General features: G+C 42.3%; 1 protein-coding gene and 2 long non-coding RNA genes across 9 annotated transcripts; 1 reads left to right on the forward strand and 2 right to left on the reverse strand.

Annotated features, from left to right (window-relative positions):
- Window positions 1–3: 3 nt before the first annotated feature.
- rundc3aa (RUN domain containing 3Aa) lies at window positions 4–25445 on the forward strand. Of its 6 annotated transcripts, XR_013291333.1 has the most exons (15): window positions 4–538; window positions 622–877; window positions 8909–9024; window positions 9776–9909; window positions 9970–10055; window positions 11460–11549; window positions 11931–12011; window positions 12082–12247; window positions 14325–14482; window positions 19338–19436; window positions 19525–19599; window positions 19767–19781; window positions 20442–20545; window positions 20670–20855; window positions 21021–22118. XR_013291333.1 is itself a non-coding variant. In XM_077559266.1 (14 exons), the coding sequence occupies exons 2-14, from the start codon at window positions 771–773 to the stop codon at window positions 25093–25095; spliced, it is 1476 nt and encodes a 491-aa protein (XP_077415392.1). In that variant the 5' UTR covers window positions 15–538; window positions 622–770; the 3' UTR covers window positions 25096–25445. The 6 variants fall into 6 exon arrangements, 2 of the variants coding, with proteins under 2 accessions (XP_077415392.1, XP_077415393.1); XR_013291331.1 differs by having other exon boundaries at window positions 5–538; window positions 20442–20855; XR_013291334.1 differs by lacking the exon at window positions 19767–19781 and having other exon boundaries at window positions 5–538.
- On the reverse strand, window positions 2456–7837 carry LOC144044695 (uncharacterized). Of its 2 annotated transcripts, none has more exons than XR_013291335.1 (2): window positions 6588–7837; window positions 2456–3779 (listed from the first exon to the last, which is right to left on the reverse strand). It is a non-coding gene; the product is annotated as an uncharacterized LOC144044695 (long non-coding RNA). The 2 variants fall into 2 exon arrangements; XR_013291336.1 differs by lacking the exon at window positions 2456–3779 and adding an exon at window positions 3786–4884.
- LOC144044696 (uncharacterized) lies at window positions 2456–8547 on the reverse strand. Its single transcript, XR_013291337.1, has 2 exons — window positions 7846–8547; window positions 2456–3779 (listed from the first exon to the last, which is right to left on the reverse strand). It is a non-coding gene; the product is annotated as an uncharacterized LOC144044696 (long non-coding RNA).
- Window positions 25446–26375: the final 930 nt, after the last annotated feature.

Raw genomic sequence — 26375 nt, forward strand, 5'->3', positions numbered from 1 at the left:
CAAGGCGTAAACAAAATAAATTACCCAAATTTTGCCACGATTTGTATTTATAATAATAATAAGCTAAAAGTTTTACACAACGGTAGTGAAGGCATCTTTTCGCGTGGCGTGAAACCAGAAATATAGTACTGCACAGTGAACAACCAGCCATAGCAAGTTATCTTAGGACCGAAATTGTCATTGATCCTTTCATCCATCCATCCGTTCTCAACTGTTGGCGGTAAAAAGTCGATTCACTAGGCTAAACGAAACAACATTAATATAATTTAGACTTTGTTTACCTACGAATGAGGTAAAACGAAAATGAAGTACAACTAGAATTGCACTACTGTACTCTTGTCAGGGTTCGGTTTTATTTTGAAGCACACAACCAGAACCAGGGATATTTCACCTTGTGCTATTAATTAAGATTTTCGACCTCCAACCTTCGCAACAACATAATATGTTTGCCTCAAGCTATGAGTTGAAATATAGCACAACATAAACCTGAAGATATATATTGTATGACACCTTAACTGCAGAGAAAATAACACTTTATGTGAGTTCTTTAATTTTATTCTGAAGCACACAACCGGAACTATTGTATTTAAATATTGTGCACTTTATGGTTTCGACCTCCAGACTCAGCAGCAGCATCCGCACGCCGCAGCATCGGCCGACTTTCCGCACAGGACAGCGGCTGCACGTCGAACACAGGGCCCGGTGGAGGGAAGGCGGGGGCTGTTGGCGGGTGCGGACAGCTCCCGGCGCCGCCGCTGCTGGATGGACGAATGGAGCCCGGCTGCATGCACACAGCAATGGCTATGGGGCTGACGTCGAAGAAGGCGTCCGCCCGGAGCGTCGGTGTGGAAAGAAAGAACCTCATCACTGTGTGCAGGTATATCACGACATGCATCCAGGATCATAATTTCTCCCCATTAATGTTCATGCACTGCGTAATAAAGACCACATTTAGTTTAATGTTAAAAATAATTGACAAGTACTAAACGTCTAGTGGCTTTAACCTCGAAATGCCGCCCCATTTCCTTTAATATCACCTTCTGAATCATGCTTATATTTTAAATTATATAAATGTTTTTTTTTTTTTTACATTAAATTATATCAATTAGCCGAATGTTCCTCAAGTTCATACCTTTGTTTTAATTATTCCCAAATATATCCAATTACCACTTTTCCTTTAATCACACCTGCTGAATCATGCCTATATATTAGGCTATTAATAAACAATATTTTAACATGTAAAGGAAATACAGCTCCTCCATCATAGTGACGTGAACTGCTTATATGGGACAAGGGCGTGCAAAGTCTCCTCCCCCTCCATCTTTCCCTTTTTGGTGTGTCCTATATAACATAATCATGGCCATCATGATTATGAGAGGTCATGGCTGTGTGTTGTGCACGCATCACGTCATACGACCGTTGCAAACGCAGCTTCTCCTCCACTCGGCTTATTTTACAAGGCCTGCTTTGCAGCCATGACGTCAGATATTTGGCGACCTCCGGGAGGACTGGCAGTAGAATGTGGACATCTGAAAACAAGTGGGAGAAACCAATGCCATACTGGGAGCTGATTGGCCAAGTGGGTGCAGAGCGTGATCAGAGCGTAGAGTAGCCAAGATTTGTACTTAAGAGTGCTGTTACTTAAAAAAACAAAGACTGAAGTTAATGTAAAAAAATAAATAAAATACTCCTCCAAATAATTACTTGAGTGTGAGTAAGAAAGTTTTAATCTATTGGTGAGTATAGAGATAAGTTGAGTAAATGTCCAATTTATTAGGTGTGCACCGATCGATCGGCCTGCCGATTTATCTGCCCCGATTTCCTTAATTTTGGAAGATCGGTGATCGGCCGATCCCTTAAAAATAAACTCATCTTTTCCACCAATCTCATCTCCCTCCTCAGAGGTCTGAAAAAGTCAGCCACTGTCCTGTTCTGCGCAGATGACTAATAGGATTTTCATTTTTATTTGAGAGAACTACTTCATGTGCAGTTAAAACAACGCATTTGTATTATTTCACCGATATTGTTCAATGTTTTCCAATGAAACAAGATTGGAACACTGAAGGTATATGTTGCTTGTAATTAAAAAAAAATCTGTATCGACAAAAATCGGGATCTGCAGGTCAGACTTTTTAAAAGATTGGGGATCGGCCAGAAAATTGTGATCGGTGCACCCCTACAATTTATTTATTTATTAAATAGCAAAGGAATGTTAAATGTCCAAAAATATAAAATCGGAAAATGCAATTTTAAATATTACCCAACAATATCACTTTAAAATAATACTTATAAAACTATTTTATAGTAATCTATAATTAATCAATCATCAGTTTTGCCCACTCCGTTCTATACTTCCATTTGAATAATATTTGACCTTGCAATCCAGTGTCATAAGTAGTGTTAAAATTAAATGTCTGACTTGTCTTCACAAGAATAACAGACACAAAGTCAAAAATAGACACATCATCAAGAGTTTTTATTCCAGTAATCAAACCTTCCTGCTTTTTTTTAGCGCCACAAACAATGAAGCACACAGTCACAGAAAAAGGCAAAAAAAGAAAATTAACCTCTTTTTGGAGATTAGCAAACTCACGAAAAAGACGTGAGACTGTTCTAAGATCCGTTAAAGCACTTTTTTTTTTTTAAATATCAAAACACTAATGAGAACAGAGCACAAGGACGAGACACACCAATAAAGCAAGCACATGCACATTTCCATCAGTATTGTTGATACTCTTTTTCTCTTTCCACTGTCTAATGAGCGGCAGTCATGAGTCCCGCTGCCTCCTCGCACATGTCGGTCATGGAGGCGATTCAAGTAGTTGGCACGGGTTGGGCAACGGCGGGAGGGCGGCACGTCAGCTGGTCTGAGTAGTGACGTGGCCCACTTGCTGCTCCTAAGTGGATGTTAGTGATTAGGTTAATGGACCGGGGATTCCCAAACTGTGGTGCTTGCCAGATTACAAGTGTAATGACATTGTGTTATAATACACAATAGGAGCATTTTCATGGAAAAGCCGAAAATCAGTTTTCTTTTCTTTTGTTGGCTACTAAGAGACTTTAATTTTGCTGTAACCACCAATTTCGTGAGTATTTGTTTTTGGTTTGGAATACATATTTTGTGCCAGTTGAGTTTGGGTTTACCTCCCCCAAGAAGATTATATTTTTGTCGACCATGTTGATTGTTAGCTACAGATGTTAGACAAAGATCCATAACAGACCATAACCCACTAGCCCTGGAACCCCAAAACTCAAACCAAATCTCATAATCCCAACCTTATATATTATACCGTAAACCCGTCTCTTAACCTAGCCCTAACTCTAACCTTAATCTCTTCACCCTTAACTGAATCCCCTAACCTTAAACCAAATCCTTATCATTTTGAATGTTTTGTTCTATGAACATCCTCAATGAAATTAGCGTTGTTGGTATCTTGGTGTAGCTCTAAAAAAAATTGTTTACTATAGGACCCGTTTGTATGGAATTGAGGGGAAAACATACCAAAACCTCAAAGTGTGAACTGTGAAGTAGTTATTGGGGGCATCAAAAGCCACAATAAAGACATCGTGTGATGACATCTTGGGAAAACCAGAAAGTACTGCGTGTGGAAGACTTGTGAGGGAGGACAGGGGAAGAATTGATGTCCACTGTCACTGGGCTCTGCTGCTGTTGGTGTTTAGCAACAGGTCAGGGGGCTGTTTCTGCAACTTATAAGTTACAAGACGTTTTGGACGCTTTGTTTACGCTGTTGGTGCCGGCGGCGAGGGACTTGGTGAACCTAGGAAACAAACGACAGCAGTGAGACCAAAGGGGGGATGGTGGAGAGAAAAATGTGGCCATCAGACTGTGAAATAATTTTTTCTTTCATAAAATACAATCTTATCACAACACAATTTCTGAAAAATAACAGGAATTCGCACCATGGTTTTTCTTCATTGCTTTCTAACAGCTGTGAGATTTGTGCCTCCCTGGGTTTTGGAGGTGACTGAAATCTTGAATACAGTGAACCACAAATCAAAGTCCACCCAAATTGCCATTCAAAATAAATATTATCTTATTGGTTTTGAAGTTTTATTCACAACCTGAAAAAATACTAATTACTACTGTGCTACTAGCCAACCCTTATGGTGTTACAGAAAGAGTACAAAAAATATAGCGATCGCTGATATCAAATTTTTGAATCGTGACTCAAATAGTTGGAAGTTTGCTATAGTTGGTGCTAGGGATTCACAATATGGTCTTGATTGTTTTAACAGCTGTTTCTAAGCGCCATTCTGAGTATTGAAGGTGAAAGACGTGGTGGCAATTTTGTGGTAATTTAGAAATGGAACAATCATGCTCTACGACTCTTAACTTGTCCAAATCTTCTGCTCTGACTTTAAGAGGTAATCGAATGAATTTTCTGTGGAACTTCTCTGAAATAGTTGTGGCCCGATTTCTCCCCTCTCTATAGTGTCTTATTTAAAGACACTAGAAGCTTCTTATAGTATTTCATTCTCCTCCATCCCTCACACTTTGGAATGTGCATGTCTGGAATAGTCGTGGCCTGATTTCCCCCCTTTCTATAGTGTATAATTTAAAGACACTAGAGGCTTCTACAGGTTCTTCATTCTCCTTGATCCAACCAATTTCCAACATTCCTCCTGACCACCTCGCCTGTTTGTTCTTTCCGCACGTCCACCAACAGCCTAACACTTGCCAAGACACTCTATAATATGGGGGAAAGGGGATGGGAGACACACCCGACCGGAGTTACACTTTCGATTTTGGCTTTGACCCAAAGTTCTTGAATTATTCATCAGCCATTAATTCTCTTGGACGTCTCCTCAGACCGTCCACCTGACGGGTGGGCCCTGCTTCATCATCGTCTGCTGCAAATGTGACTGAAAAATAGAGAAGAAGAAGAAGTAGACAGAGAGAGAAAGAGCAGATGAAGGGAGTTTGTTCTAGGGCAGAGGTGGGCATCGAGGGCCAGAGTCCTGCAGGTTTTGCAGGTTGCCTTTCTCCAACACAGCTGATATATGATCAGCTCATCAGCAAGCTCTGCATAAGCCTGATAATGAGCCTGTTGATTGGAATCAGCTTGCGTTGGAAGTGAGAAACCTCCAAAACCTGCAGGACTACGGCCCTCGAGGACCGAGATTGCCCACCTCTGTTCTAGGGAGTCTGGAGAAGAAGATCAGGTTTTAGCAGTGGTTTATCTTTCAATTCAGATGTCATTATTGTGTGCAGCATGTCTGCCCCACAATTCTTAAGTTCTGTGTCCAAATGTCGGCACTCTGCAGTTTGAAATGAGCATCTTCTCTCCGTGCTCACATGGGTTTTACTCGGGGTACTCGAGCTTCCTCCCACATCCTAAAAGCATGAATGCTATGCTCATTCCAAATTGTCAATAGGTGTGAACGTGCGTGTCAATGCTTCTTTGTCTATACATGCCCTGTGATTGGCTGGCAACCTGTCCAGAGTATACTCGGTCTTTCACCGAAGTCATTTGGGAAAGACTCCAGCCCACCTGCGACCATAGTGAGGATGAGCGGTATAGAAAATATATATGGAGTCGAATCTGTTCCTGTTTAACATATTGTCCTCAATATGTATCAAATGCTGACATTAAAACCAAGATACCAACGTCCCAAACTATGATTTTTACCGTTGCACCCCTATGTCAAGCTCAGTTGCTGTCAAGCAATGGAAAAAAGGTCTGAAGTACCTCACAAGAGCTCCGTTAAGAAAGCATAAAAGGATTTCTCTTTGTCATTTTCGCCACCAAAAGAATAAACGGTCTCAACAAGAAAAGCTCTACCAGGGTTCCAGAACAGATTGTGTTCTACCTCAGAGGTTCAATTGTACAGTAGAAGGGTGCGACGGGAGAACAAGAGGGCATTTAAAGCGAGCCGTGAGTGGGCCGGGCTCTGCTCAAAGCAGAGTGAGAGTGGGTTGTGTATGTTGAGGGGGTGAACACAAAAGAAGCTTTTCAGAAAGACAAGCTGTTGTTTTTCTGTGTCGAATGGTACCAAGAGCATGCTGCTAGTCTACACCAGCAGGTCCCCTTTGGACTCTGAGGAAGGCCAAATCTGGTCAACAAGGTCATTTGTAATAGTTGGCCACCCGCCCACTTGCCATACTGAAAAAACGTACATGTTCTGATTAGTACAGAAGTCCTTCCTAAACTAGGTCCAAGGACCACCAGTGATGCCTCTTGGATGGGGTTTTACACGGTTTTACAGAACATACCGTCTGAGCCATAATGCCTGTCATCCTGCAGAGTTCTTGGTTCCTTGATACTCACAGTAGCCATGCTTAGCTCTATAAATTACTTTTCTTGGTTCTGGATATTGACAGGAACCAGCTCACTAATCTAACTTTCTTGGTTCTGGTAGAATTCATGCTTACCTCTCAAACCAGTGATTTCCAAACAGGGTGCTGTGCCACACCAGTCTATATTTATATATCCTCTCTATATATAGATAAAGGTTGGGAAACACTGGGGTCCAAGCCACCTTTTTTGGTTTAATCTGGATACTGACAGGAACCATGCATAGCTCTCTAAACCACTTTCTTTCAGTAGAAATAAGACACCACTGACCTGTTTGATTTATCCGATGTGGTCCAGAAAACAGTCAAGGCACCAAAATTTAATTTAATCCAGTTTTCGTTTCTGGTTGTAGAAGGCCCGTTGCAGATGTTCGTGGCATTTTCCCCCTCCCTGCCTAGAGCGTCTTGCGTTTGGGGAACAAGACTTTCCGAAACGAGGTGGTGGTGGTGCCCCGGCTGAAGGAGGCACCACCTAAGGAGATCTTGGTCTTGCCACTGGTAATGGTGGAGGAGCCCAATGAGGTGGTGTTCTTTCCTCGAGAGATGGACGAGTTGCCCAGGGCCAGCTTGCTCTTGCCGCGCTTGATGCTGGTGTTGCCCAGTGTCAGGGCAGTCTTGCCCTCTGTGAAGCTGGTGTTGCCCATTGAGGCCGAGCTCCTCGTCGCCTGGACCCAGAATTGTCGGCTGCGGTTGGGTCTTACTCCACGGTGAGCATGGCACGCTCATGCAGCTTGAACGCCCGCTCTGCAAGCCCTCAAACGCAGCAGTAACGCCAGCGACGATCGTGAGCCCACCAGAATGCCGAGAGACCCTCGACCGACATAAAGCCTTCGTTGAGTTGCTGGACGTGGGCTCGGGAAGGCCGCATACCACCCGGGAGTCGCTGTGAATGGACAGAGGCAGCCCGTAGGTTGGAGACTGCCTATCGTGAGGGTGAGGGGCTGGGGGTGCGACCCAGGACAGTTGTGCAATTGTCCTGTGGACTTGATGACACCGGGAACATTGTTGAGAGTGGTGGGGTGTCGGGGTTGGTGTACAATCTTGCGGTGACATCACTTTGTTCTGCACCATTGTTCCAAGGATAAATGTTTGAAATAACTCAAAAACACCTCGAAATGTCTTTCCATGCAGTTCATTGAAATGGATTTTATTATCCATTTGCAAGTCATTACAGACACAAAGCCAAGACAAGCAGCGTTAAAACACGTTAGAAATAGTGTGGTGGGTCAAAACTTAAAATAAAACAGTCAAGCCAACTATAAACATATAACTTTAAAGGGTTGTTGATTAAAGTGCACTCCTGTCTTTTCACACATCCCTCATCCACAGTTAAACATCTCATTGATTAAACCCGATTCTGTCAACTTGCTGATACACCATCATACCTTGCTACACCCTCAAACCAAGCACCATAACTGACCTGATTGAAACAGACCAGAGCAACATGTCCATGTTTTTTTTCTGTTTTTTGGGGGGTGAGTACATACCGGATTCAGACAGACATCTCTGTGTTTTTCTTTGTTACATACTTGATTCACGGCCGGTAATTCCAGTAGACATGGCTGTGAGTCTTGTCGCCCCTTCTGAGGGTGGTCCTGACCACAGATGCACACTTGGTCCCGTGGGTGAAGGTCAGCGTGGTGATGGAGCTGGTGGTCTCACCTCGCGTGACCGAGGTCTTGCCCACTGCTAGTCCGCTCTTTCCCAGTGTTAGCGTGCTTCTGTTCCAGGAGATGGAGAATTGGCCCCAGGAGATGGCGTACTTGTTGCTCAGCAGGGATACTTTGCCTTTGCTGAAGGAGGTCCTGCTGGATGAATAGCTGGTCTTCCACTCGTTCTCAGAGTCTATTTTGGACTTCTTATCTGCAGCGCTGGCTCCCAGGGTCTGCTCCATCTAGGTGTTCCTGCGCTTGGGCATAAGCGCTTTGCGAATGGAGGTGGTGGTGGTCCCTCGACTGAAGCTGGCCCGACCAAGAGCCACGGTGGTCTTCTGCCTCTGGATGGTGGAATCTCCCATGGAAGTGGTGGTTATGCCACGGAAGATGGAGGAGTTCCCCATGGCGACAGTAGTTTTCCCCCTGGCGATGGAGGTGCTTCCCACGGCCAGGGCGGTCTTACCCTCGGTGATGCTGGTGTTGCCCATCGCCCCGGAAGCGAGTAGCTGGCGACTCCTAGCATGCGCGGTGCATGGCCGTCGCCCTTTTTTGATACCCTTCTGATCCAGAGCTAAACTAAATCTGCAGCAGCCCTAAATAGCTCCGATCAGGGGGAGGGAAGAATTTGATCTTTTTTTTCTTTTCTTTTTTTTTTTTTATAAGCGGGGCACAAAAGGACCTGGAAGCTCAGTCTGTGCACAAAGGCTGCAAGGACAGAGGGTTAATTGTATTGTTGTCATGATATCGCTGAAGGGGTGCTTTGTGTGGCACACAAGACAATTGGGGTGACCTCAGGGATAAGATGGTGCGCACCCCCCCACCTCCACCCCAACAAAAAAGCCGCCGCCACCATCACGGCCTCATAGCAATGTACAGTAGCACATTTGTCCACTGGGTACAGTACCCAGCTAAAGAAGACTCTTCTGTTTATGTTTAGGTTCTCGGTCAAGACTCTCCTGGAGAAGTACACGGCTGAGCCCATCGATGACTCAGCCGAAGAGTTTGTCAACTTTGCTGCCATCTTGGAGCACATTCTCAGCCACCGCTTTAAAGGTAATGAAAAACATCCCCAGAGAAAGATAGTGAGCAAGTTTTGATGTTCCTGCTCCTGTAGTACCACTTAGTCCAACTAGTGCTGGTGGAAAGTAATGAAACACTAAACATTTCATTTGACAGTATAAATGTGTTGTCGCTGTACGTCAGTAGATTTATCAGTTATCTGTATGTATTTATTTTCTGATGACTTTTTACTTTATACGCAATACTTTGTCAAAATATGCATACTGTTTTCAGCCTCTGTGGATGACGACATGACGTAAAAACAGATAAACAAAATCCATCAAAAAACAGCAGCGATATTGAGGAATCAATGTGAACTAATTAACGATGATGTCAACAGAACCCAAGAAGCAAGATCGTCCCCATTCGTGGCCGTATTATTTAAATTGTTTGATGTTGCTGGCTACAAGACTTATGAGTGGTGATTGTGATTTGTCTTGTACCTGCCTAAAAAGGACAATTCAACCGTGTAACCTGGAAAAAACTAAATGCAACATAACGTGACTGCTCTTTCCTCGTTGCGAACACTATGTAAGTTAATAAAAGAAGGAAATTGCCTAGAATTGTTTGCAGAGAAGTGTTTTATCGTGGCTGCTTCAAAACAGGTATATAATTCACAGTAAATACCATTTTTACTTTTATACTTCAGTGGATTTCAGAGTCTCCATTTTTTTCAGTTTAATAGTGCAGGTATGTCTACTTTTACAATAGTACATTGTGTACTTTTGTCATCGCTGCTAATCAGGCTCGGCCAGCTGGTTCAGCTCAGATGGACAGCGCAGCTTCTGGGAGTACATCCGGCTGGCTTGCGGTAAGGTGCACAACAACTGCATCGCCAGCATCGAGAACATCGAGAACATCAGCACGTCTCGAGCCAAGGCAAGGATTCCTCAGTACGTGTGCATGTGGTTCTGTCTCTGACATTTTTTTTTTTTTCAGGGCCGAGCATGGATTCGAGTGGCGCTAATGGAGAAACGCCTATCTGAATACGTGTCCACTGCCTTGAAGGACACCAGAACGACCAGGTAAGTATCACATTGTGTTCCTGGAGGCTGGGAAATCGGATCTTAAAGCTGCTCTTTGTAACAATTAACCCGTAAATATCTTTACAATAGCCTTTTTATTTAACCATTTATGACTGGAACATCTTCTGATTATTAGTCGGTAGGTGATAGGTAGCTTGTCGTGGTTTAGGGTTACTTCCCGCTCCAAAAATTGCATGGGAAGTCAGTAAGTAAACTGAATCTAATAAAATTTATGCAAAGGAGTAAAGGACTTAAAATACAAACATATCCCAACCCTAATTTCTTGAGAAGGGTACTCTTTTTGATACAACAGCTCCTCAACATACGCATTGACAGTATGCATGTTTCTGGAGCAAACCAGCTACCCACAGTTTACAGTGAGAATTAACAAAAATGGACCTTGGACTTGTTTTTGAAATTTTCTTTTAAATGAAACGCACAACATATAAAATATGTTTACAGATATTAACTTAATACAGAATGATTGTTTTTTGACTATACTTGTCTGTACTGTTATAAAACATACATTACATACACATCAAAAAAAGAAATGTGCTTGAATCTACAAAATAATAATAATGCATTTACAAGCCTGTGAATGGGTGAAGTGCAGACATATAAAACATATGAACAAAACAAATTGACTTTAGCACTGTTTGCGCCTTTTTACATCTTGTCTTTACAACAAATACTTCAAAATGGAGGTTTTGTTTGCTGAAAAACAATCTTGTGTCCATGACCTACTCCATGAGACTACTTTTTTTTCTGTGCAGACACACACACCACGCACGCACGCCACACACGCTAGCAAATAGCAGCACAGAGACATTAATATTAACAGTTGTTTCCCTCGCTCCGCTCGTCTGCTTATAAGCAGGGGAGGGGTCGAGGTGGATCTGAAGCACCCCCAAATATGGCCTAAATATACGTACGTCTGCTTCAAGGAATTTATTTTCGCATTTATTCATTGCAGATCCAAGACTTTCTATTTACGTTCAGTTGTTACAGTTCACTAGTCCTTAGCACGTTAGTGGCTAAACAGATCCAGATACAGGTCCAGATTGAATAATTTATTTTCACTTTTGGTCATGGCAGTGTACTTACATTGGGATCAAGTTGATTCATTTACTTTCATTGCAACAGTCCACTTGTGTTGGGTGGGGCAGTTACTCACCAAATCATCTGCCCTGAGGAACACCAGAACAACAAGATAGGCTACTGCTGTGCTTAGGAGCCTGTGAAAATGGAACTCCCCTGATTCCAACCTCAAAACGTAAAGGAAAAACATGGCTGCCAACTGGACTGCTAGCATTTTCATTATTGTTTAAACTGTCAATGTAATCACTAGCTCCAGCCACCATTTTGTTTCTTCATTGATTGTGACATGTTTTTTTGTGTTGACAGGAGGTTCTACGATGATGGCGCCATCATGCTGAGGGAGGAGGCTACGGTGCTGACTGGCATGCTCATTGGACTGAGCGCCATTGACTTCAGGTGAGTTTTAGCGACAAAATTAGGTACAAACTACCAAACATGGGTTTCAAACTTGCGGCCCGGGGGTCATTTGTGGCCCACAGGATATTTTGCGTCCCCCTTCTTGACATCAAAGTTTAATGTTACTGAGGGCCACACCTTTTGCCGAGTCGTTGCCCTGTTTTTTTCCCCCTTTACTTATTGGCTACCATAGCTCAGGAATTTCAATTAGTCATCTCAGTGTGCTTGAAAGTAGGGTAGTAACCAACCAGATCCAACTAAAGTGGTGGATCAAATACTTTTTCACATTTGGTCACTACCTAACCAATAGAATTTCCTTGATAGAGGACACATTGACAGAGAAAATGAAACATGTCTAAAAATGTAATTTTGTCCGTGTAGTTTCTGCCTGAAGGGGGAAACGTTGGACGGCAAGTCCCCAGCAGTGATTGACTACACTCCCTACTTGAAGTTCACTCAGAGGTAATTAAGCCTTTTTGTCATTAACTTACCATTAGCATGCGTCACTAACACACTAACTGATCCGCCGCAGCTATGACTGCCTGAGTGACGACGAGGACAGGCGCAGCGTAGACAGCAGCAACAGTGAGGAGAGCGTCCCAGAGCATCCTTACATCCCGCTGGTCACCGATGAGGAGAGCTGGAGCAACAAGTGCCGCAAGATGGAGCAGAGATTTAAGATCGTATACGCCCAGAAGGTAAAAAAAAAAAACAACGTGATACAGAAAGACTTTCTTGGTGGTCCAAGCCCAGCTATGGAATGTATAATTGATCCCTGCATCAAAATGTTTAGAATTTCCTTTTAAACAATGTATAAATATACCACAATCTCCAATCATTACAACTCATTCAAAGCCAGCCATTTACACTGCCAGTGATTTTAGAGCATTTTTACAGATTTTTCAAAACCCACAGAATAATCTAGCAAATGAAGTTCGATTCTCTAATAATCTATCAGCAGTAGTGGGCTGGACTGGCACAAAAAAAAAATCGGCCCTGGCATTTTGACTTAGGCCCATCGGCCCAGCCTGACTCCTGCCTAACATGTACAGTAGTTCTGCCACTGATGTTTATTGATGATGTTTTAGTTTGTGATCTATATTCCAACTGGATTACCGGACTAGTCCCTCTTAATTGTGGGCCAGTCTCTTAGGGTAAAATGTAGGAGAATAATAATTAAAAAGCACTGCATCGACGCCAAAAGAGGCCGGCCCACCGGGCATCTGCCCAGTATGCCAGATGGTTAGTCCATCCCTGGCAGTAGAACATAGGTACATTTTAAGAAATTCCGCCGTTTTGCCAAAAGTCCAGAGAAAAATAGCTTTTTGTGTAAAACATTAACATAACAAGCAAAACAGTGACTTAGATGCTAATATTTTTTTCTTTTGTGACTTCTCTAACATATAAACAATGGTTTATTCAACATTTAAGAATTACTTTTGATTTCATAACAACAATCTATTTAGTGTAATACAAGTACTGGAGGGACACCAGCTCACCAGGTTGGCTCTGACGGCCGTTAGTGGCTCGTCATGGGACGACGAGTCGTCCTTGTCATATTCCCAAGATTGTTGTTGTACTTTTTTCATTTATGATACACATACTGTATACTTCTGCTAACTATCATAACACAAGTCATGCTGAAATATGAACATATCCTCTTTATGGGGGACTTTAATATTCACGTGTGCTGTCCTAAAAAAACATAAAGTTGAGTTGAGTACTGTTTATCAAATGCCCCAGACACCGATTCAACATGTCGAATTTGCTGGAAACGCCCCCCGACGTATTCCAACTCGATCCGACTTCACAACAGTAATTTATACACTCCTGACGTCGGATTGGTGTATTTAGGCCTTTAAAGGGTCAGTCAATGCATCAGGCCGACAGTCTATCAGCCCCTCCCAAAGACATTTTTTTATCAAATGACATAACTCGACTATGGCATGGAATGTTTTGATTCTAATGGACTTCTTAAGTCGTTCTTGGGATTTTCTGATTTAATATCATTTCTAACTAATTTTACATTACCCTGAAAAATCATTGATTTACAGATGGTTTGCTCGGGGTGCTATCCAGCCTGTTTTCCATGTTTCCCTCCTGCAGCACAGCTGAATCTAATGATCAGCTAATCAGCAAGCTTTTCAAAAGCCTGATAACGATCCTGATCATGAATCAGGTGTGTTAGTGATGAGAAACATGGGAAATAGGGGCTCTCGAGGACCAAACTTGACCACCCCTTACCTACACACACTCTGTGTAACGTCTGCTGACATCCCAGGCTAGATATACAAAGGCTGATATACAAAGGTCAATGGGGTCAATCACTTCAAGCTACTTCATTGACACAAATTACTACTTTTCATATGGGCAATGCTTCTGTGCCATCTTAGGCCATTACAGAAAGGGTGCAAAAATTCGCTAACAGCTGCAAATAGATGACATTTTCATTCAATAGCTGGTGGTAGGTTAAAAAAAAAAGTGGTCTTAAACAGGTGAATTTGTGAATACTGAACCGTGAAGCGTTGCTGTATATTCATTTTAGTTCACCATGTAAGCCTGGACCATTAAATAATGGACAACATTTTCTTTGAAACTGAAACCTTTGTTGAACAAAACAAAAACAATTTGGCAGGGCCTGGTCCAAATACCCCATGGGCTTACTGTATACATCTGGCTTTTCAAGAAAAATAATATCACTCAAGTATCAACTTTGACACGTTTGGTATTATGAACCAAAAAAACAATCACTTTCCTTCCTGGCGTGATATTCAGGGCTACTTGGAGGAGCTGGTACGCCTTCGCGAGTCGCAGCTAAAGAACGTTGAGACGGACAACAAGCGTCTGAGGACCAAAGTCGACGAGCTGACCTCACAGAGTCAGCGTGAGAAGAAGGAGCTGGAGGCCGTGGTGTTGGAGCTGCAGGCTCAGCTGTGAGACAATGTCCTCTCCTCTGCCTTTGATTTTGGCTGCGTTCAGACTGCAGGCATATCTGATTCCAATCGGATTCTTCCTCAAATCCGATTGTTTTTAGTAAGTGTCCATATCCAATCTGGCCCTGTTCAGACTGGGCCACATTACAGACCCATCTGACCGGCTGCTGTAGCAACAAAGTCGAAAGGGCGTTGCCCAGCGCATGTAGTGTTTGACGTCGTATTTTTGTTTAATACTTCACACTGCCTGCCCCTCGCAAACGTGTTAAAGCGTTGTTTGTTTGTTTGCTTTAAACGACCAGTCCCGGTTGCGCATGCGAAGAACTGATGGGGTAGCAGGACCGGCTTCAGCATTTGTGTAAGTAACGTAAACTGTAACCAACGGGGCAGCAGAGCCGTCTAGGCGTCTGACTGCTGTAGCATGTGATCAACCAGTCGGGTAGGTAGAAACGATGGGATACTGACAGCGCTGGGGCATTTCTGTTTGCGTCGCATAGTGACGTCACGGACAGTCAAATCCATCTGTCTGTTTGGAGCTGTTCAAACTGAGACACATCCTGTCCAAATCGGATACAACTTCCTGCATGTGGTTTCAATCCCTCTCGCAAAAATCGGATTTCATGCGCTTTGTGACTGTTAAGACTACAAAAGAGCCATCTAGTTTCAATCTGGATGGGCTAAAAATCGGATTTTGGCTGGCAGTCTGAACAAGGCCTTTAGGTTTGGATACGCGCAATTACACAAAAAAAGGACACATTTCTAAAATTATATATATTATAATATAATAATAATAATTATTATTATTTATTTTATTTTTATTTATTTTTTATGATATTTTAGCAGAGATTCAGATTGAAGAATTTTGTTTGGTTGTAACTAGTGGTGCGCCGGATCACAAAAGTCACAGTTCAGATCGGATCAGCAAAAAAGATAAATACAACTTTGTCTTCTTTTATTTTGTAAAACACTTTGGTCTATTAAATTGTAAAAACTAAATCATCTCAAAATGTCAAATATGGCTGGTTAAGATTTAGAAACACATCTTTTAAGTACAATATAAGGCTGGATAACAAAAAAAAATTCTACATGGTCCACCGTCCATGTAGTGTAAAATAACAAGGTATCCTGCATTAAGTTATATTGTGGTGAATTTCACTAATCCACTTAAAATTGTATTCCAATCTCAACGGCCATATTTGCCATTTTTAGTTGAATGTTTTTGCAACACTAAGAAACTTTTCAACCTTTATAAAATATTTTCACAACTCTTCTGATGAAACATGGACTTAGAACTTGTTAAATATTGTCACCTTTAGCATGTCATGGCCTGAGAGGGTCTGTATCCCTTTTCCCGGCACTAAGCACATACCGTGCAACTTGAGGAGTCTGCGAGACTTCCTTGTTCGCCGACCCGCTTACTCGACAAATGAAAGGCAGTTTGCAACGACGGAGTCCAACCCAAGACACGCTTAGGACCTCCCCTGGCGGTATGGACCAAAACTGCCAAAATTAAAAATAAATAAATGACTGGGGTCGAAGTCACTGAGGTGGCAACGCCTCGGGGGGGGATGAGATCCACCCGGAGTTCCTAAAGGCTATGGATGTTGTGGGGCTGTTGTGGTTGACACGCCTCTACAACATCAGGTGGACATCGGGGACAGTGCCCCTAGATTGGCAGACCGGGGTGGGGGTCCCCCTTTTTAAGAAGGGGGACCGGAGGGTGTGCTCCAACTATAGAGAGATCAGCCTCCCTGGTAAGGTCTATTCAGGGGTGCTGGAGAGGAGGGTCCATCGGATTCAGGAGGAGCAGTGTGGTTTTCGTCCCGGTCATGGAACAGTGGACGAGCTCTACACTTTCGGCAGGGTCCTCGAGGGTGCATGGGAGTTCGCCCAACCAGTCTACATGTGTTTTGTGGATTTGGAGAAGGCGTGTCCCTCGAGGAGTCCTGTGGGGGGTGCTTCGGGAGTATGGGGTACCGAGCCCCCTGATACGGGCTGTTCGGTCCCTGTACGACCGGTGTAAGTCTTTGGTGCGCGCATTGCCACCAGTAAGTCGGATTCGTTCTCAGTGAGGGTTGGACTCCACCAAGGCTGCCCTGTGTCACAGATTCTGTTCATAACTTTTATGGACAGAATTTATCGGCGCAGCCGAAGCGTTTAGCGGTTCCGGTTTGGTGGCCTCAGTATTACATCTCTGCTTTTTGCAGATGATGTGGTGCTGTTGGCTTCATCAAGCCGTGATCTCCAACTCTCACTGGAGCGGTTCGCAGCCGAGTAAGAAGCGGTTCGGATGAAAATCAGCACCTCCAAATCCGAGACCATGGTCCTCAGTAGGAAAAGGGTGGCGTGCCCTCTGGGTCGGGGATGAGATCCTAACCCAAGTGGAGGAGTTCAAGTATCTTGGGGTCTTGTTCACGAGTGAGGGCAGGATGGAGCGGGTGATCAACAGGCGGATCGGTGCAGCGTCTGCAGTGATGCAGACTCTGTATCGGTCCGTTGTGGTGAAGGTCTCGATTTAGTGGTCGATCTACATTTCTACCCTCACCTATGGTCACGAACCTTGGGCCGTGACTGAAAGAACAAGATCCCGGATGCAAGCGGCCGAAATGAGTTTCCTCCGCAGGGTGTCCGGGCTCTCCCTTAGAAATAGCGTGAGAAACTCGGTCATCCGGGAGGGACTCTGGGTCGAGCTGCTACTCCTCCACGTTGAGAGGAGCCAATTGAGGTGGCTTGGGCATCTGGTTCGGATGCCTCCTGGACGCCTCCCTGGAGAGGTGTTCCGGGCATGTCCCACCGGCAGGAGGCCCCGGGGACGGCCCAAGACACGCTGGAGAAACTATGTCTCTCGGCTGGCCTTGGAGCGCCTTGGGATCCCGCCAGAGGAGCTGGTTGAAGTGGCTGGGGAGAGGGAAGTCTGGGTTTCCCTCCTAAAGCTGCTGGCCCCGTGACCCGACCCCGGATAAGCGGTAGTAAATGGATGATGGATAAATGACTAAATAAATGACTAAAAACGGATATAAAAATATATATATAATTCAAAAATGTTATACAAATGTATTAATTTTATTATTGTATTGTATTGTATTGAAATTTTATATATATATATATAATTTTTCTTTTTTTGACTTAATTTTTGAATTATGTTTTTTTTGTATCAGTTTTTATTTTATGTTTTAATATAGTCATTTATTTATTTTAAATGTTGGCAGAATTGGTCCTACATAGAGGAGGGTCGCAGGAAGCCCTGCCACAAAAAAAAAAAACTACAGACGTGCTTTACGGCACACGTCATTTCCCCCGTTCACCCATTCGTTACAAAGACGGAAGTCGACTTTACGGTTACTTCTGTTATGGCAGAAGCTGCAAAACAACCGAAGAAACGAAGGGTTTTGTCTGAGGAGACAAAAAGAAGAAAAAGGGAGTCTGGCCGGATAAAAGGACAGTCAAGGATAAACATTGGCCCGGCTTTCACTCGGTGGCGCGATCTTAAAGACGAGGAGGGATTTCCTACCGACGCTGCCTTGGCTCTGTTCCTGCTAGACTAGTAAGTAAATTTCGATGCTCAAATTAAAAATAATAATGCTAATGTTAATTATCGGAAATTTGCGTGTTAGCAATAAATAGCCATCAGCTTGATAGTTAGCAGGATCACATTGTCATCAACCAGCCATTCAACGAACTCAAATGTGCTGTATAGATAAATGAAGACTGTGGAGAAATTAGTCCTGAATGCTTGTGTCAGTTGAGTTTGTGTACGTGACGATAGTTTCTGATTATTGTTAAAGGTACAGTCGAGGATGTGTTTTGGCTGCGTTTTCGGTGGATCATTAACTAGAGAAATGTTGCAGTAACGCAGTCGTGAGTGCGCTTTCCTAGCTGCGCATGCGTACTTTGAGTGTTTATGTAGCCGGTGAGCTTCGGTTTCAGCCATTCATTGTAGCTCCACCGATCTTACCGCGTACTTTGGAAATGGCTGAAAGTTGCAAGAGGAAATCTGTCCGTGAAGTTTATGAGAAGAAGAGAAAGGCCTCGGAAGAGAGAAATAAGACTAGAGTGTTTTTGGGAGATTCTTTCGAGCGCTGGCGTGCGTTGAAAGCACAGATTGGACTTCCTACTGATGCCTCAGTTGCAAAGTTTCTCCTCGACAGGTAACTTTAACTTTTTAATAATTTCAATAATTAGTTCGGGGAAGATGAACTCGCGCACGCACATTTGATAGGCGTTCCCTTAGGAGGAGCAGTAGAGCAGGTAGGACGGTCTTGCGCATGCGCATTTTTTTTGTGACACTCCTGTTGTGACTTTAATAGTTGCAGAGAAAAACGAGATTCTTGTGTTTTTGTTGACTACAGTGATTGCAAAAGAAGTCAAACCGCGTTGCTAAAAAATAATCAGTATCAAGTTATGACTTCATAGCCCTGCTGACCACCCTATCAATCTACCTTGCACCGATGGTAGCAAATATTACAGAGAGTGTTGCATGATTAAAATTCTACATGTAAAGTTTATTTGTGTTAGCTGTTAACGTCCTTAATAGATCACTTCAATAGTACCAAGCACCTAACTTTGAAGGTTCCAATCTAAGGTAGCCAGTACACTTGACTGATCTTCATCAGTCTGATGATAGCAAGGTATTTTTGTTGTTTTGTCTGACTATTTGACATAGTGTTGTTCCATAATATGTATTTTTTCATGTTGTGACCTATTTATACCTGACGTTGTATTGCTAATTATTGTTATTCCTATCTTATAATTCTTTAGTATAATAGAAGATGCATTTTATTACATTGTGTGATGTAGTACCGTTATTTCCAGTGTGTATAATTTTGTGGTTCTCTCCTTATTTATTTCTCTACAGCTATCAAAAAAAGCAAGTAACTTCTGATCCTCACAAGCAACACCTCCAACCGCTCAAGCCTATAGTTTCCTGCTTAAAAAAAGAGTCGGACCATGTTAGGTACTTTGTGTTTCCCAGGACCTACATTTTTTTATTTTGGGCAGTGTTTAATATTTTCCAACATGTCCTATTTTCTATTTTGACTCAGTGGAGATGTGAAAGAGAGTGTCCAAATCCTGGAAAAGGGCACTAAAACAGAAGAAGTTGGTGTATTAGAGGCCAGGTGAGTTTCTGTAAATGAAAGCTGTAGTGTTTTTGGTAGATGGTGTGAGCCCCTGGTCATCTGTCTGGCAACACTTGCCGAGTTTTTCACAGCACTGACATACTGTGTTACGCCATTCACTAATGGTCCCAATGTTGTTTGTTCACGGGCTGCGGCACATTGCACAGGACTCACATGAAACGGTACGTTGAGTGATGCAGGACAGTAGGGGAATGACTCCTGCCACAAACAGCGCATCACAGTTTTTGCTCTCGCTGAGACTGACTGTTGATTGTTTGAACAAATGTTGACTAAATGCGAATATTTCTCTTTCGACTATAGTCTACTTGCATTTACAATCTATTGCATCATGCATTCTCATCGTGAAAGCCAAGACAAATTCCTGTATGTCCTGTATCATACTGTCTCTTTGTCACTCCCATTTTGTAATGACTAAAAAAAAGCCTATTAGTAATTAAAAAATGACAGTGACAATAACAGATGTCAGTAAAAGCTACCTGTATGTATAATTCTCCATAGAGAATCCTAGTATCCTAAAATTCCTAATCCTAATAATGCAATGTGAAGAAACAAATGAGTAGTAGTACTTTCCCTGAGAGATTGAATTATATATTCATGAAAATTGTGCAGCATTGGTATTTAAGCAGTGCCTTCCTGGCGGAATCTGCACGTCTATCTGTCTACTGTGAAATTATCCAACATATTTTTATTTATTTCAAGGCTCTAAATGCTAACAGGTCAGATGACCAAAGTTAAACGTCTTTTTATTTTCAACATCGTTGTATGATATTGTTTAGACACAATTAGATTAATTTCCTTGTCGCTATTCATCCTTCACACAGCCACTGGAAACAGAAATGTAATACATTCCAACTGCGGCGTCCGGGAGATCAGGATGTCCCGACGCTATGCACTGGTCCTCATGGGAAATGTGGTCTTCCTTCAGGCAAAACACTACTGCTTTTATCTATACGTGTTGTCTTTATCAATGAAACTTAAAACTTCTTCTGTTTTGCTAACACTTTTCTGGCTGAGGCTGCGCAAATTTGAGCAAATGGTCCAATCAATAGGGTGGTCACCATCGTAGCAGCATTACGTTTCATGGGTGAAAAGTGTGAAAAGGAAGTCTTCCAAATTCAAGAAAGGCAAGCAGAGTATGAAGACAAAATGGAAAAGACTTCCTCATCCCAGAAGTGCAGCTCACTGAACAGAAGTCTTTCCAGGCCCAGAAAATGCAAGAGGACGCTGGTGAAAAGGTATTTATTCACATTGTCCTTTTTTAGTCTGTTATATTTTAGCAATGTCTCTGTTTGTGTCTTTCTGTTTGTGGTTTTCTTTATATGCTGCATGCTCCCAAATGCAAAACAAATACCCCGCTTTTGGGTAAATGGAGGTTTCATCTTATTTTATGTTATCTTTAGGCAGGACCTTGTGCGACGGCAAAAGATGGCATTCTTTAGGTCCAGCGGAAAATTGAGGACTTCAGTGCCGTTCAGCCAACGCAAGACCGACAGAGTTTGCAAAGTTTCCTTCCTTGATGGCATACACAGCCGTTCTATTCTTCAAAGTAGCGTAGTAGTGGCAGAACCGGCGACAGCTGGTCAAAATGCTTCAGCATTCCTGAAATCATATCCACAATGTCCCAAGAATATGAAGAGTTGATGCGCTATTTACGCGTTGATATCAAGGACACTCGTTTAGAATGCATGCAGCAGGACAAATTGGCTGCCATTTCAGACATTTGGGGGCACTTAGTTACGAACTGTGTGCTGTCATGCACCACATAACTGTTTTGACAGTGATTTCCAACAAAGGTCTGATGTCTTTTTCTGCAATACACTGCTTCTAAACTGGATATGTTTGGAAATTTTGGATGGCAGCAGTGCCTGGGACTTGCACACAATGTTGTGACAAGGCTTATGGAACCCTTTTTGGACAGAGGTAGGACTTGTGTCCCTACGGACAATTTTTCCCACATCAATGCATCTGGCGAACAGGCTTCTATAACGCAACACAACTCTACTTGGCGCAATAAAAAAAAAAATCGTAGGGAGGTTTAATGCCGCTAGAAAGAAGAAAAATGTGTTTCCTCAGCACGCTGCATGGCAAAGTCGAACCTAAAAATTTGCCACGAAAACCAAGTCAACACAGACTACAACCATTTGAAATGTGATGTTGAAGTGCTTACACAGTGCGTGCAGTAACTGTCTTCTACAACATCCTGGACATTGCTGCTGCAAATGCACATGTACAGTACAAGGCATGCAGGTACATGATCAAAATGAAATGAAATGAAAATTGGACACGTGCAGGAACTCGCACAGGACAGAGAGAGGAAGGAGGCCCTCCGTGAAATAAGAAGGCTTTCTGAAGGGAAAACAACAGGCCGAGTCTGTGAGAGTTGCAACAGAAATCGCAGTACTGAGAAATGTGCAATTTGCCTCAAGTACACCTGTCAGAAATTTAGGAAAGGATTTCCATTAATGTGTAATAAAAAGGAAAAAACTAAAATTACTGTATATAGGAACTCCCGTTGTTGACTGTGCTCACAAGTTGTTTTGGATATTTTTCTGAAAGTGTTTTTTTTTTTTTCCTTGCTGAAGTTATTTGTTTTCGTGTTATTAATCACTACCATTCAATTTAGGGCTTTGCTGCCCAACCCTGGTCCTCAAGATCTATTATCCTGCATGTTTTATATGTTTCCCTATTCCAACACACCTGAGAGGAAGGAGGGAAACGGGAACTGATCTAAAACATGCAGGAAAATAGATCATGAGGGCCAGAGTTCGGCAGCCCTGATGTAGGCCGTCCTTTCATTTATCATTGAGATGCATCCAGAAACATCACTTGAAATAAGCAAAAATCTGTCGAAAACCACACAACAACCTTTTTTCCCCAGAATGCATCTTGAAAGAAACAAGCTGCATTGGCATATGAATGTGTAAATGACACTTACCTTTGGGTTTGAGTATGCTCTAATCACTCCATTGGATTAGCAGATTTTGAGAACTGACTAAGGTCCAGTCAGTATGATCACAACGCAAATGTGAGACGAGAAAGAGGGCCTTGCAGCAGCAGAAAATATCAGGGTTTGCATGCTGCTGTATTTAGGAATTTGCCTTAAAATATCTTTACAGTAGCCAGGGATGTGATTTTTCCGCTAATTCGCGGAATTCCGCTTTTTTTATCCCCCCCCCCCAAAAAAAAAATCCGATTTTTTTTTTTTTTTTTTTTTTTTTTTGTAGTTCATTGTGTATGCACATGACTCCGACAGATAACATCTTCTGCTATAACAAAGACATTTGTGGTATGCTCTAATATGAGTTACTTTTCATTTGGTCATGATACAATTATTTGTTCATGAAATTTGAACTCTTCAACATTATTTATGTGTTAACTTAGTAATCACATTAGTTAGATATGATGATATTCTCAGTGATAGTTTTTAAAAGCAAAGACAGTCCAATGTTTTTGAATGTGACTGATTTTGAGTTGACTAAAACACTGCCATTTTATATGGGATAGTTCAATATACATTGAAAATTTATGCTGTTGTTTTGTCTATTTCTTTGTCATGTGAGTGCATTGAAAGTACTTAAAAACACGGAAAACCCATGAGCTCCGGGGGGGCGCCTTGTCCCCCCACCAGGGCACTGCCCTGTACCTAGCTGGGTGCCAGCGGCCCCCAGACCCCCGGCTAAATTTTCAGATAATTTCACTTTGGTCAAATCACATCCCTGAGTAGCCTTTTTATTTCTCCGTTTCTGATTGAAACATCTTCTAATTAGTAGATTAACACCTTTAGCGGTTCACAATGTGTACTCTTGCAAGCCTCTGGCCAATAATTTTCAGACTGGATTTGTCTGCCGATGTGACATCATATGTACATTGTGTACGTAAAGAAGGAAGTGTGCAGTTACATGTTTGGGCCACGTGTAGCGGTAGCGATTCAGTTTTCCTGCGTTGAGCAACTTTAAGTTATTTTTTTTTTGGTGGGGGGGGGGGTTATAAAATAAATGAAGACAAAGTTCTATTTATTTAATTTTTTTATACTGCAATGAAGACCTCAAAGTGCAGTTCAAGGCAAGGTACAGCAGTTTATTTCTATAACACTTTTCATACACAAGGCAACCAAATGTGCCGTACACAAACAGAACAGTTACAGTAACTGCATTCAGAAGCAAAGCAAAGAAAACAAAAGTAAAATTACTGAAAAAATGTCCATTGGAAGCATTAAAACACACTAACAGAAAACTTTTTGACGACATTTAAGCACCTCATCTTTGAGGAGCACACGGTATCGATATGATGGAGAAGTGTTTAGAAGATCACTCTTGAATGTCTATTTTCTATCTTTCTTTAAGCTCGTCCCTCATGCCGTGCGACTCATCCCAACTGGGGAAAAACCATTCGATCCCTGTCATCAACCAGTGGGCCACCATCACAGACCACCTGGGCGAAGTCAAACTTTTCCGCAGGTGATCACAATTGTAGCATCTCACGGGATACAGTGAATTCCCGCTATTCATGGTGGGATAGCGACTGAGCCCTACTGTGAACAGCGAACCCACAAGTAATTGACACCTCCCTAAAAAGGGTAAAAAGCTATTTAGGCTAACATATTAGCCTAAATAGCTATTTAGCGCAAACTCTCATGACATCACACATGGGCAACAAGGAATACATGCGGCAAATTGTAATGGCAAAATTGACTACATGGTCTATTTGTAATTGCATTTTGACTGTTCGCACAACAAAATCAAGATGTTGACAAATCAGTTATTTTATTGCTTTGTGAATATGCTTGTTTTCACCATATTCTCTGAAGTCATTGTAATGTATTTTTGTGCTTCCTACAGGAGGAGTTTCCACAGTTTTGAGCAACTTTCCGCCGAGATCAGCCTCAACTCGGACTCTCAGAGGACTGATGAGAGGCAGAATGGAGACGCTGCCTGGACCTCGGCAGGTAGCGTATGAGTATGACATGCTGCTTATTATAATTATCTTTAGCTTCATTCATATTAACAATCCCAACACAAGTTCACATGACATGTAAATGATATGCAGCTAAATCCAGGCAACAAACTAGGTGGCAGTTAAGCACATTAGGAGGTGGATTGCCGACTACCACATTTTTAACGTCATCTCGTGGATCTGGGGAGTGTGTGTGTGTGTGGGGGGGGGGGGGGTTGGGGGTCACTGCTCCATTTGGCCCCAGGCCAAGAACATTGGTCATGAAAAAAACTCAAAGTAAAAATTCCCTAACCGGCAACAAAACGGGGTCTGTAGCACTGAACATTTCTGAAACGGTAGCTTTGTACAACTGCGCATGCTTGCTGCTGTGTTGTTTCAGGAAAGGACAACACGCCGTCCATGTTGGGCCTTTGCGGCTCTCTGGCCTCGCTGCCGAGCTCCAAGTCGCTGACCAGCCTCAAGTCCAGCGAGTGTCTGGTCAACATCAGTGCCGAGCCCAGCCCTGCGCTCTCCCCCAGCTAAGAGACTACGCCCACCCTGCCCCTCCTTGCCTTTCATCTTCATCCCTCCCACCCAGACCAACCGCCAATGTCTCTGTGAATGTACAGCAGGAATTGTGGTCATTATTATCCTTGACTCGCTCTCTGTTTTTCTCTCCCATATTTATTTGTCTTTTGGACATCACAACACAATTCACACATCAACAACTGTAAAACCAAAACACGCTGCATTGGATGTGACGCAACACCGCCTATTTCAGCCTGTTTCTTTCTTTGTACGCTTCAAACCTGAGATTATTATTATTGTTGTTATAATTATTATTACTAATGTTTTGTGTTGCAATAAACTGCCTTTTACATGATGTTACGCAACTAACGCTTATGATTTATGTACTGGAATTGTTTAAAAAAAGATTCAGCACCTTGATGGCGGCACAAGCACTCTTGGGCTTCATCTAATTGCAAACAGTAAAAACCCTTACAAAGGCCGCTCTATTAGGGACACCCACAATGAGAACTCCTGTCACATTAGTTTAATCTGTATTCATTTCGTGCAATCAGTCCAAACGACACACTGGACAAGTTGACAGTCATTTGCAGGGCACTATATAAACATAATATAAAAAGCATATATCACATTCACAATATTTTATGAGGTTTCTTTTTTCATGAGAACAAAACAAATGTAATTTACATTTTTAAAATGCATTCCTTTTCACCCTTCAACTTAATGTTTGTTTAATTTTTGGAAACATATCTATTGGAATTTTCATCCTACTAAAATGTCACATATTTATAAAAATATATAAAATAGTATTTGTTTCAGTAATGTTAATACCGCACAGGGAAATTAAATCTGTAGTTTTAAATTAAATTAATTTAAGCTTTAATATAAATTTGTACTAATTGTCATCCCATCAAGGGGATTTTTTTTTTGAAATACTGCTTTTGAAATATTGAATAAATTACCTCTCAATAATTATTCCTAAAAGGGACATGTCTTTAGAAAAATAGCTTTTAGTGTTTATTTTACACCGTTGCTTTTCGATGGTCTGCGACCATTTTTATGAATAAATCTGTGCATTATGTATTTGAACATTTTGCACAAATATGAACTTTTCCTCCCCAATCAATCACATGTAGGTTGATTAGACATGTTTGCAATCTGCATATACGAATACAAAGGCCATACGATCGTGAAAGAAAAAGAAGTGGGTTGGACGTCCAAACTTTTTTAGAGGATGTAGATGACAACCAATAGGAGCTTGCTTTCCTTGCACTAACCAACCAGATGCCAGACGG

The sequence above is a fragment of the Vanacampus margaritifer genome, chromosome 2 (genome assembly GCF_051991255.1).
Source record: "Vanacampus margaritifer isolate UIUO_Vmar chromosome 2, RoL_Vmar_1.0, whole genome shotgun sequence".
Taxonomy (NCBI): Eukaryota; Metazoa; Chordata; class Actinopteri; order Syngnathiformes; family Syngnathidae; genus Vanacampus; species Vanacampus margaritifer.

Excerpts from the sequence above, each read along its gene's own strand:
- rundc3aa (XM_077559266.1), top strand. The coding sequence starts at position 771 with ATGGAGCCCGGCTGCATGCACACAGCAATGGCTATGGGGCTGACGTCG. Across the intron at positions 878-8,908 it reads AACCTCATCACTGTGTGCAG|GTTCTCGGTCAAGACTCTCC; the intron begins GTATATCACGAC and ends GTTTATGTTTAG. Across the intron at positions 19,600-23,963 it reads GTTGGTGTATTAGAGGCCAG|CTCGTCCCTCATGCCGTGCG; the intron begins GTGAGTTTCTGT and ends TCTTTCTTTAAG.